At 34.5% G+C, this 12941-nt stretch overlaps 1 protein-coding gene across 3 annotated transcripts in view; it reads right to left on the reverse strand.

Moving 5' to 3' along the window:
- Nucleotides 1–12941, reverse strand: part of PDE3B (phosphodiesterase 3B) — a 109263-nt gene that overhangs the window by 5836 nt on the left and 90486 nt on the right. Inside the window, exons 12-16 of one of the 3 annotated variants that reach the window (XM_064452632.1) lie at nt 11409–11608; nt 9419–9622; nt 8856–9017; nt 7211–7460; nt 2746–2807 (exon numbers count right to left, since the gene is read on the reverse strand). In XM_064452632.1, the coding sequence (XP_064308702.1) occupies nt 2746–2807; nt 7211–7460; nt 8856–9017; nt 9419–9622; nt 11409–11608 (878 nt within the window). Of the gene's footprint in view, nt 1–1827; nt 2808–5304; nt 6884–7210; nt 7461–8855; nt 9018–9418; nt 9623–11408; nt 11609–12941 lie in introns of those variants that run through there. The other 2 variants (XM_064452631.1, XM_064452630.1) reach the window with 2 other exon arrangements.

The following is a 12941-nucleotide window of genomic DNA, read 5'->3' on the forward strand; positions in this document are numbered from 1 at the left end:
ACAGTCTAAACTGTCGCAGTATAGAGGGAAATGCAACATACCTTAATATCGCATTTACTTCATTGCAAACTGCAGATATAGCCTATAGAATATTCCAGTTCTTCATGTCATAATGAATGTCATGATTATATATTTGAAAAGAAACTGTAAGAATAATTAATTGTTGACTGCAATAAAACTCAGTGCTAAGGGCTAAAATGTCTTTTAAAATCCCCACTGGCTTAAACTAATCCTCTCTGTAAGTATATGAATCGCATCATCTTCAAAAGCATCTGACACCTTCCAATGTCTTAAGTATGCACTTTCTTAAGATCTAGAGGGGACCATATAGCTTTAATAAATATTTAAAATATAATAAGCTTTAGCAAACTGACTTCAGATAATCATATATTTTTAAACATTTTGGCTACTGCATTTCCATTTATCCATAAGCTGACAACTAGACAGAATCTTAAGAATCTCTGGCTGAGCTTCAAACCTTGTCTGTTTTTTCAAAAGGATTCTAGCTCTCTCCCTCAACAAATAAAAAGACTATTTCTGATGGGAGATGCATTACCAGTGAAATACACAGTAAATAAAAAGCTTTTAATATTCACTGAAATAGAGATTCAGTTGATACATCCAATTCATGTTGTTTGAATGTTATTATCTGACTATTTTCTACCATCGTGCATATTTTCTTGTTGGTATTTAAAGTAATCCATACCGCATCTTATCTCTAGTCCTAGTATTTAAAAAAATAGATCCAGAAAGGATTTCAGTAAGTTATGCAGTTCACTCATCTGGCCCAGTAATACATTTTTTTGAAAGCTGTTTTTCAGACTTTTTTTTATTTTCAGAGACTTCCTTAATACTTCAAGAAAATCTATTCCAGTGAGTCACAGCCCTCTCAATCCTTAGACAATTAGTTATATTGAGCCTGAATCTTCCTTCTTGCAATCTAAAGGTGTTACTTGTCCTAAACGCTATGAACACTGAAGGCATTATTCTGATTACTTTGCTCTTTGAAGCAGCCTTATTAAGCATTTAAAACCTTAGAATATCTCACTTAAGTCTCATTTTCTCTAGACCCAGAAAAATTTATTGAATTAATATTATCTTTCTCCTCTTTAGGCCACGCCTTCCATATTTCTGGTCAGTCTTACTGGTCTGTACTGGAATTCTGCAATCTGTCTAACGAACATATTTTTCCTGGGGTGTGACATCTAAATTTAGAAACTGTATTTTGGTAATACCTTATTTATGATGAATAGAACAAAATTATTACAAACCCATTCTCAAAGATAAACAGGAGGGCCTCTTCATTCACTACTTCGACTGAGAGAAAGCTTAGTTAATATATGAGTCAGATATATTGGCAATACCACAGAGATTAATAAATTCTAGTAGGATAGGAATGAAGGATAAAAGAAAGAGGGGTAGGCTAAGTGCATTTGAATGACCACATATAGGAGCAAGTTTTCACATCTAACTAGCACAGGTAATGAAGTCTGCAGTCTGCTCCCCCATGTGTAATAAGTAATGTAAAAGGATTTTTAGTATAATACTTACATTTTAAGCTGAGCATTAGTTTTTTGTTTTTTTTTTTTTTCATATGCAAGTAAAATGAAGAGACTTTCATCTCATTCAAGGTGCAAAGGGTTCTGCTGATCTGGAGAGATGAGTCAGAAGTGACTCATCACCTGTTTTTTGGCAAGATATTTAGAACATGGACAAATCACAAGGTGAATGGTAGGAATCATTTGAAGCACTATGCTCTCTCACCATTATTTAAAGTTTTTCTGAAACCTCACAGATAAACCAGAAGGCAGTAGGTTTCTCCTTTATAAAAGATTTTTACTCTTTTTACTTAGATCTCACAAATGGTAACATTCTGCCAGGTAATACAGCCTCCATAGCAGAACCTATCACAGACACGAGTTGCTATCACCTGAAATCAGATGACGACTCACGGTGTACAGATTCCAAAAGAAACCTTCTGGTCAAACATTTCTCATTGTGTTGTGCCCTTTTAAAGGGTGTCTGTAGGGTCACACAGAACCATACCAGTATCAATCACATAAATACATTAAGCATCCATTATTCAGTATCCTGACTGTATCACAGCAATAGCATTTAAAGTCAGCCAATTTCTGGACAGATGTTTCAATTTCAGTACCAAAGGAAAACAGTTTCTTCTTACTGGATCCACTATCTATAGCTTAATGCTATTATTAACAAAACAAGTCATTGCTACTCAACTTTTTTTTTTAAGAGTATTGCAGAAAACAGAAACAAGACTAACAAGAAGTACTGTTTCAAGTCTAAGCCAGAAATGTCTTGAAGAAATTAGAGTAACAAATGGACAACAAAACTATTGAGACAAATTGCTCAGTTAAGAGTTATGTATCTATTAGCTGGAGTCATAAGGATGTGGGGGATGTGCACTATGCCAGGAGGGTCACCACCAACTAGAAACTCAAGTGCGCTGGAATGTTTATCCTATAGCAGTTTCGTCCATAACCTTTCTTTCCTCTTTCTTCTGAAGTACAAGGTGTTATTCTTTCACATTTTGCAGAGGACAAAAGTTCTAATTGCTTATGGCCCTATTAAATTAAGATGAGATAGGGACCAGTTAACAGCTGTGTTATTTTGCCAGCTTCACCTCTGAGCATCACATTATGATTCTTATAGGAAGTTAAAGGCTTACTTCAGAAGATATCGAACGGAAAATTCTTCATTGCAAAAAGGAAAGCAATTCATTACCTCATTTGCCTTAACAGAGACATGAAGCAGCATGTTCTCCAAAAACACAATTCTGAAGAAAGCTGGAGGAAAAAAAGCAGAATAAAACACTGCCTTGATCATACTTTTTTGCACCTCATTTAATCAACTTCATATATTTATTTTCTCTCCTCTAATCTCTATTGGCCACAAAATAAATTTTCTTAACCTTGCATCACAGCTTCAGTTATAATTGTATCGCTATTAGTAGTAAAATTTAATTTTCATTTCTATTTTAATTTCATTTCTAACAATCCAAACACTCTGACTTACTAAAGATATCCTGCTCTCTATTCTTCTGAGCACAATGAACTGGCTTGAAACAATAAACAGCGCCTCTCTTCTGAATATCTCTTTTATGTGTACCTGTATGCCATCCTCACGTCTCCTTTCTAATTCTTATCACCTAAGCTAATTCCAACCTTTTACTCCAAAACATGCCTCACAGACTGAGATTCCTGATCTCACACTCGCCAGCATATGAGACACTTCCAATTCTGCACCTCTCACCTTCTCAAATGTTTTTTGGACAAAAGGGAAAGTACTGCCCTGCAAATGTTAGTGCCACACACTGGATTACCTCAGATTCTGTGTCTACTTTTAGAAGAACCAGAAAGCCCAGGAGGAAGCACCAAAGCTAAAAGTGAGCTCTTGAATTCTGTTAACTCCTTCTGTTGAATCACCTGCCAACGGTTGTGGTTAAAATTGAATACAAGAAATACAGAGAAGAAATGGGTCTATGAACCAGACCAAATCAGATCTTGGGCAAACTTTGTTAATTTGGGCTTACATTAAGTAATGTTACACCAGTCCTTTCATTTTGAATCTTGGACTCACCGCCTGACTTTGTCATGGAGGAAGAACTCACTGGAAGAGGATCCAAGTAGTTCATTTTGACCAGTTTAGCACCACCATAACATTCAGAGGTCTTCAGAGGCATGGAAGGAATTAGGTCCTTACAGAAAACTTTGTAGTTTAGTTCTGTATGCATAGCCGCAAGTAATCCAACATACTTTGTAAGAGGAGGCAATAAGGAGATGGGAGACCCTTGATAGGAAAGGAGCTGAAGACTTTACTTAAATCTGAGAATATTATCCATAAAAGGTATATCTACTGTAGCAACGTAAACTTCAGTGTAGGCTAATTTGGCCTACTTCTTGATGAAGAAAAGTGGGGAGTGTTGCTTTAGAAAGTATTTTAAGTGTGTTCTTTTGTGTGCTTTTCCGTACTCCTTAGCATCCCTTAGTAGCTGTGAACTGAAGTGTGATCACAGATTTAAATTGGTTGTAATTTCTCAGGGGGTTGTTACCAGAATAAGAGTGATATGCCTTATATGGAGAATATATTATTGTTGACAACAGCTCAGTTGACATTTAAATGATCTTTCATTACTGTTTTTAAAAGATTTGGACACCTTCAGTTACAGTTACATCCACTTCTGCAAACATGCCTTGAACCAACCTTTGGTGATATTTGTTGATTCTTTTCTCCTTGCTCTTAGAGTAAACTTTAATCACATATTATGTATATATAAATACCAGACATTTTAAGATGGATTTTGAATACATTCATAATTAAACATATCTTTGAAGCAAGCTATTGTAACTTGAAAATATCTAACTGGAAATACATATTAGCATTATAGTTTATTAAACACTGAGGTTTGCTACTTGTTTCTGAATTTAAAAAATGCTTCTAGAGTTTAAGGGAAACCTGAGATAAGAAAGTTGCTGGCAAAGTTGTCACCGGATATAAATGTTGCCAATTCTTTTGTAAAAGATTTATTTAAGGTAAAGGTAAAATATTTTTACCTTCACTTTCCTTCTTTATATTAGTTTTTTAATAATATATTTTTAAAAGGAAACTAAAGGGACAACAGTTGTGCAAAATAATATAACAGTAACCTGAGACAAGCTCATTTGCATCTTTTTTCAGTCAAAGCATAATGAAACTAACAGTATTAAAGTGATTTTTTTATACACACGGTCTAAACACAAAATGCTGAGAATACAGCATACTGATATAAGCATAATTTCTGTAGTCTTCAGATTATCTGTTAGGAAAATATATGAACAACAAATGTAAAATATATGTGATTGATCAATAAGTGCCACCTTCAATAGTGCAACATTTTATTAATGACAGAAATCTGTTTTTAACACTGCTCATGTTACAAAAAATGCAGTGATAGTAATAATGGCAGCAAAAGGGGATTTGGCACTGAATGTATAAAATAGCAAAAGCATGTCTCAGTGGTCTTCTAAATGGATCAACAAAAAGCTTATTAGTGGAAAATAAAAAATAATTCCTCTCGGTTATTTAAACTGGCCAATCAAAGAGCAGAATAAAAACGTGTTTGTGTAAACTAGTGCAATACCATTTACACAAGGTTGTCTTAGGAATGTTACCTTTTTTCAAGTCAACTGATGTAAATGTAAACACAAAAATGCTAAGATACTTTTAACCACTTGCACATGTGTGCATTTGTTTTTATTCAATTCAACTGCACAGCGCATAAATGTTTAATACTAAAAGGTGCACTTTTAAAAACTAGCTTTATTTATGGCTTGCTTACATACTTGTAGCCTAATTTATGCTTTTTTTTTTTCCTTTTTTTTTAAAGTAGACCTAAAATGGTAGTGTTCCTTAAAATACATTTGTGTGGAATGTCTAAGTTCCTTATCCAAAAACTCAACAATCTAAAAATGTAATATAGTACAGTGATGTTTATCTTACTGTTAGGCTTTACACAAGGTTTTCACATTCTGCTTTCCATATGTATATTTCAGGGTGTACATCAAACTTGAAGGCAATATAAGCTATGTCTGTGATGGGAGAAAAGATGCGGGGCACATTAAAATACACTAGCCATTTTGAAACAGTAGTTTGTCTCTTTTTTTTTTAAAAAAAAAAATCTTTAATTCTCCTAAAGTTTTACATACAAAGAATAAATGAAATACGATCTTATATCCTTAAAATCTAATTCCGGAAATCGGTGCAAGATAAAAATCTATGATGTGGTTGACTTGTTTTTAAACAGGAACCTGAGTAAGGGCAGGAAATATAGCATTCTGACTAAAAGAATAAAATTCCTTAATAATTTAAGTAGCTGAACAGATTTTTAATGTACTACCACAAAACAGCAAGGCAACAGATGATAATGGCCTTGTATTCCATGAATTATCATGAACACCCACTGCAAACCTGAATATTTTCTGCAAAAATAAAACATCAGATTATGCACAATAATAAAAAGCATCAGAAATAGATGCACCTGGATTTTTTTTCTTTTTTAAACCACAAATATCAGAATTCAGCATTTATGTCACAGTCCTTGAACAGTTGCTCAGAGATGACTACATTGAGCACTCTACTGCACTAAGTAGACACCCCACAACAGGCTTGCACTGCAACAGTAACATAATTTTCATATAGGCACAGACTTTTTCTTATTCATGTTCAAAAACAACATGAAATAAACTACTCAAGACAATATTAGGATTCATCCCACATTTCCTTAGCAAAAGGATGTTAGCATGTTAGCAAAAAGTCCTTGCCACTTTGGTAATTGAAGTCACTGAATGTTTTTAAAAATTGCAGGTACCTCAAGGAAAAGAAGAGTTCCATATTCAGCAAGGCAGCATTATATCAGGATATTTTATACCAACTAAGGCATAAAGAACTTTGCATTAGGGTATACAATACTCAATCTTTGAATACAGTTTCATATTAGGTGTGGCGAAAGTGCATAGGAGTGGGATTCCACTAGAGTAGAAAGAATCCTCTCACAGTATTAAGGCCTTCTTTCATTTTTATGTGAACTGTGTCAGGCTAAAGTCAGCACAGTGGAAAAAAAATAGGCTGTCATCATGCTGGATACCACTGAAGCTTCCTCAGCATGTCTTGTCCTCTCCTAGTTGTCGCTCATCTTCTTCATCAGCTTCCTCAATAACCTGAATTTCATCTGCTTGAGGTAACGATGAGATCTCAGTCAGCAGTTTAGCTCCTTCAGCTTTATTTTTTTCTTCCTCTTCAATCACTTTCTTCCATATTTTGTGATTTTCACTGAGATGGTGTATTAGCTGGCAAAATATTCGTCTACCTTTTCTTCTCTGAGCTTCTGTAAAATTATAAGCATATTTGGCTGTTTGAGACTCAAAGTAATTGTATTCTACGCATACAAAACCAATGGCACGTTGTAAGAGAGATGTAAATTTGAGCAAAGAACGCAAATTGCTTATTCAGAATACTTAGTGACATGGCAAAGGATAACAATGAGATTCTGTTTCAAATTGCAAGTCTCCTGGTATTAAGAAAAAATTTATGAAGCAGCATAATCACACATACAAAATCTACAATATTTGCACTATACGATTTCAACCATCGTTGCTATGTCTGAATCTATTAAATGACAACCATATGTGCCAATTGAAATATGGAAACTTACTTAAAATAAGATCATCTTCCATTTCTTCATCATCACTCTCTACCTGTGCTCCATCATCGTCTTCAGTACTTTCTGCATCCTCCTCCTCTTCATCAACCCATTGCCCTGGAAGCAACCCAGCTGCATTATAGGAATTACAAAGAGGGCCTACTATGTGAGTGATGAAAGATTCCTGCAGTTTTGCAAGCTGTGGAGAAGAACGATCCATGAAGGGGCTTATAGGTAATCCAAGGCTTGCTTCTTCATCACCCTGAAAAGGAAATGAAAAAAATTATCAGAACTTCGCACAAAATTAACCTCAAAATTTATTTTAAAGGTTACATTTAAGGAGCCAAGTAAACATCACATGGATTGTATCTTTTTACTAGAGGCAATAATAGTATAGACTAAGTAAATGAAAATTTAATTAGGCCAATTTAAAATAAAGACACATTATGGCTCAGACTTGCATAGCCCATAATTCTCCCTTCAGCTTTGCTGCAAGATACCCTTAATGCATGGGTGGAGACCTAGTCCTACTGCAGCTGCTATTCCTCTGCCTTTACAGGACAGCTTCAGAGTAGGCAGAGATTTGACTTCAACTCCTGAGCTGGTGAACAGGGAAAACAGGAATGTAATCAGCTAGAGCAAGGCATTCTGGTAAATAACTTCCTCCAAAAGTCACAGAAGAATGAAATGAACTATAACATCCACAATAAAGTGGCTTGGGTTTGGGTTTTTCCCCATTTTATAAATTGGAGAAGAAAAAATTCAACAGTTGCTCAGACACAACTGAGTTACAATCACTTATCTCAGTGCTTCTGTGGACCTGATAGTTTTGTGAAACAGTTTTTCCTAAAGGAGCAACTTAGTATTCTAAGGTCTTGCAGTAAGTGTAAGCACTTCAGATTATTATTGCTATGGCTTAAATCACCCAAGTGATTTTGTTGTTTACCTGTATCTTCCCAGTTTAAAAAATATGTTTCAATCCTTGCTTGTTGCCTCATAAATAGTTAACTCCTCAGAAAATTGACTACAGAAAAATAACAGAGTAGAAATGTAGGATAAATTTTGGGGGGCTTACAGAACTTTTAAATGTGAAAATAGGCAACAGATTTTCAGACTTTTTCCTGGTTAATCTTGATAGAATTATTTATCAAAATTCCACTGTAAAAATCTTACTTACATTTTAATATTGTTAGTTACTAATGTGTGTTTTTAATATTTAATTTTGAAAGTTTTAAAATATCTTCCATCTTTGCACTAAGAGTTAGCTGAATATACTTCTCCAGTCTTGTGGATTCTATACATACTCTTTGGCCTGGAAACATACCAGTGAACTTAACTTCCCAAAGTGGAAGAAGTTATTTTGCTTTATCAGTATCATCCTAAGAAAAAAAACCAAAAGAAAATAAACTAATATCTGGAAAATCAACAACATTGGCAGGGAGCTTGCGTTCAAGCTCCTAACATGGAAAGTCAGAGCTTATACTGGTATGCTACCTATAAAAAGAAATTTTCAGTATTCAGGAAGAGAAGATGGAAATAGCTTACCTGAAGACTTAACACAAGGAATAATGTTTAATTTAGTTATACATTTGGTAATGCAAAGAACTGATCATCTGCCTGTCTTTAAAAAAGAGTACATTACACTTTCCATACCCACCTGTTCATAAAATTCATTAACAATGCCTTCTGTCCATTTCAGATGCAGCTCTCTAGCTTTTGCTGGGCCATTAATATCTGCCAGTTTGATGCATATTTGACAGGCCAGTAGGCGATCATTTTCACTGCTCCATTCTATGCCATGACTGTTGATATCATTGACCTGGGTTGAGCACATACATTTTTAAGAATTAACTTAAAACTGTTCATCAATGGTTTTCTTTTTTCATGCTTTGCACAAAAGACACTTCATTAATTTTTCTATATATTTTTTTGTCTTATATAGTAAAAAAAAGTCATTTGCTATCTCTCAGAAGATGGAAATGTGAGATATGATCGAGGTCTCCTGTGAGTCCCTATGTCACATCTGCTAGGCTTATTAGGCAATCTACAAAACAATCTACAATTGGTTTGTACAAAGGAAATATTCTATTTCCATTTTGTTAGTAACTTAAATTTAAAGATTAATAACTTGCAGGCTTTTCATAATAACAAGTACTGAGTAGCAACACTGACATCAGTGCATCATGACCAGCTCAGTGCAGACACTAAAATGCAACAAACCTTGGCATTAAATTCTGCAAGAAAATCAAAATGCTTCTTGAGATCTGTGGCAAGGATTGCTTCAATCACTAAGAAACGAAAACGCTTGAATTCTACATGATCAAGATTTGATAAAAAGTTGTATTCTGGTCGTGATAAGAAAAGATTCCAGGCAGAAGCAGCATGGTGATTTTCTAAGACTGATCTGTCATTGTAGAGAACAGCCTACAAAAAGAACAAAAAAAGGGGGGAGAATCATAAATGACAGAGTAAAGATGTAAAATTATATTTAAATATTCTGAAGCTTAAGGGCTAGTCAGAAACATGGTTTAATTAAAAAAACCCCAACTATTGGAAATGATGTTTTGCCTTCTAGTTTTGAGGGTTAAAGTGAAACAAAAATGGCAGATTAGAAAAACACCCAAACAATTGGCAAAGTTTTTTTCTTTTCTTACAAGTCCCTAATGATGTCTTAGTGACATCTACATTCACACTGTAGGCATACATACACAAACCACTTAAAATGTAGACCTTGCACTCTTGGCAGTACGTGTAGAGCACACACACTGATGTTTAAAAGAACTAACAAAAAAACCAAGCCAAAAACCAGATCTAATTATATGGTTTTAATTTGTCTTAATTCCAGTATTCTTTAAAAACAAAACAACAAAAAAAAAAAAAAGAAAAGAACTCCAAAGCATATCAGAACTGTGGTTAATGCAAAATGGTGTGGAGTATCGCTACTTTTCAGTGTGCTACAATGATGAATACATTTTTAACTGGAAATGAGTTAAGTAAAATGTGAAAACAGTAGTAGATTTTACTCACAACTCCTGTGTTTATAAAAACATCCTAGAAAATAATTAATTGAATATAGATTAAATAGGACCTGAAAAAAAATTCTTCGGAAAACTGCAAAAATAATCTTTATGTTTTGAGGAAAGGAAGAGATCACTAACAAAATGAATTTGTATATTTTTGAAAATTGGAGATTGTCTGTTTTTGTTCTTCCTTGTATACTGCTTTTAGCAGAAAGAAATAACTGCCTACATCCTAAACTTTTTTTTGCACTAAGGAATTGTTGAAAACTGACTGTGAAGTTCACTTTTTAAGGCTCCATCTCCTGACAAGTTGTATTGGTTTCTGATTTACTATTATTATTGTTGTTGCTGGTGATATTATTATTATTCCAGTTTCTTGTCTCTAATTTACTGAGAGATCCAAGTAGCCATCGTAAATATTCTTTCCCAGATAAGATTCCGCTCTTTAGATAAAAATATCTCACCATGCAGTTTAGGCATCTTTTCTTCAGTGCTTTTCCTTCCAATTCTTCCCTGCCCCACCTTTTTTTTTTTTCTTATCTACTATTTTGTTTAGCTTCACTCACTCTCCTTTACCTCTTTCATCTCAGTCTTTCAGACCCTGAAGAGCATAGCACCTCCTTTCTTCATATTCTCTGTTCTAACAACAAAGTTGAAAATGGAAGATAAAAGCAAGGATGCCTTGCTGATTTCTTCTTATTTTACTCACCCTCCCTTAAAGGTAATGGCTATTTACCATACAGAACTGATTTGAAATACAGAGATTAGACGATGCAGTTAATTGGACTATTAGAGGAACCTGTGTTTTTACAGTAATTGCAGACACCACTATAATTTCAGAGGACTCCCAAAATATAAGATGTCCATGAATTAGCTGCTTAGACAGTCCTAGGGCCAGCTCTTTATGAAATAATATTTTACTTTAACCTGCATTGATTTATGTTATTATTTTCAATTCTGTACATCGAAAATTATTTTTACACTTATACACAACCAATACGTACAAAACACACTGGAATTTATCAGGGAGAAAAAAAATATTACAGATGTTAAGTACAAATTAATTTCCCCGTTTCTTAAATTGGACAAATGATCCTAAACAGGCTACAGTAGGGATATAGAAGAGGAAAATTTTCATTATTCTGTTTTCAGATACAGACAAATAATTTCCTGGTTAAAGAATTTCTTACCTGAGGTGCATTTGTAGCCACTAGAAAAGCATTTGTCCGACCAGGATGATCATAATCATGCATGGCAGCTGCTACATATAAAGCCATCAATTCCAAAGCAGGAATGTTTGATGCCAGACAACCATAACTGTCATCAGCAATTGAACAACTTTTTGAAGAAATATAGCTGACTTGAACAGGGCCGATTTCACTAGCTTCATCTAAGAAAATTCAGAATGCAAAAATAAAATATTTTTAGAACATTATTTCATTAATATATGTAATACATTTTAAATGACTCAGCCAGATAGTATTGCGAACACGATCTTCATACAGTTATCCTTGTAGTTGTGGAGCTGAATTATTGGCAAAGAAAGACTTATGCTTAAAAAAAAATTATACTATTGTTTATAGATAAACAGCAATTTTGAAGAAAAGTTGAAATGCCCATAAGTCACAAATTTGTCATGGCCACATGGGTTGTCCAAAAGGGTAGATGCAGCCTTACAAGTACATAAAAAGCTTCAGCTGTTTCATGACATTACAGAAGGAGGGCAAAATCCTACAGGACATTGTGGGGGCTTTAAGAAGTCTCCCAAAACTGTAGAGTAGAATGTTCCTGTTCTAAAACCAATTCTTTACTCCATACTACATACAGATATACCTCAGGATCTGCTTTCTCAGACAAGGTTTCCCATTACAATGCTGAGGGATAACTATAATTCACACAAAAAAAGGAGACTTTCAGAAGAGCTTTGAACAGTCATAATCAGGAAAAAGAAATATTTTTAATGCACAGTTAAAGTTCACTCTTGCCACACAGTTTTAGAAAAATAAATGTAGACTTTACACTTTTGGCAATAGGTGTGGGGCACGTATCCACACCTACTGCCCTCATCAGAAGAGGAGAGGAAGAAAGAAAAGATTTGCCTTGGTCCTTGAAATTGATGCCACAGAAGACACAAAACAGAGGAAGTAACTCTCTAACAGCTACAGTTCACTTGTGAAGCAGAAGGCTGGTTCAGAGGAATGTTTCAGCAAGCATAGAGGCAATCTAATAGAACAAGGGACTCTGGCCATCTAGTCCATGTCTTCTGATGGCAGTGGAGTTGTCTTTTAAATTAGAAAGCAACCATAACAATCTAAGCTTTTAATTATTAAAATGTATTTGTAAGTATTTGTTTCATGGCAAGGAATGAAGAGAAGGAGAAAAACTAGCAAAAATGTACATCTCAGAGTCCAAGCTGCAGATCTTGGAAAATCCACATACCAATAGTTACACATTACTGTTAAGGCCTCTGTCACTTTAGCAGCATGACAGTAGGGGAAAGGCAAAGACCTCCTGCTGTTATGCAGACCTGGAATTTTGTTCCCTTCTTACAAGTACAGCAATAAAAGAGCATTCTACAGTTTCCTTCCAACCTCAGTAAGGCCAAAAAAGGATCAACCAGCATTTCCCTTAGTATTTCTATAATATGCCTATTTCTTGAACTTGCAGACCTACAGGAAAAGCTGGGGGACAATGGAAACAATCACAAAATGAACTACATGATA

Source organism: Phalacrocorax carbo, chromosome 5, assembly GCF_963921805.1.
Source record: "Phalacrocorax carbo chromosome 5, bPhaCar2.1, whole genome shotgun sequence".
Taxonomy (NCBI): Eukaryota; Metazoa; Chordata; class Aves; order Suliformes; family Phalacrocoracidae; genus Phalacrocorax; species Phalacrocorax carbo.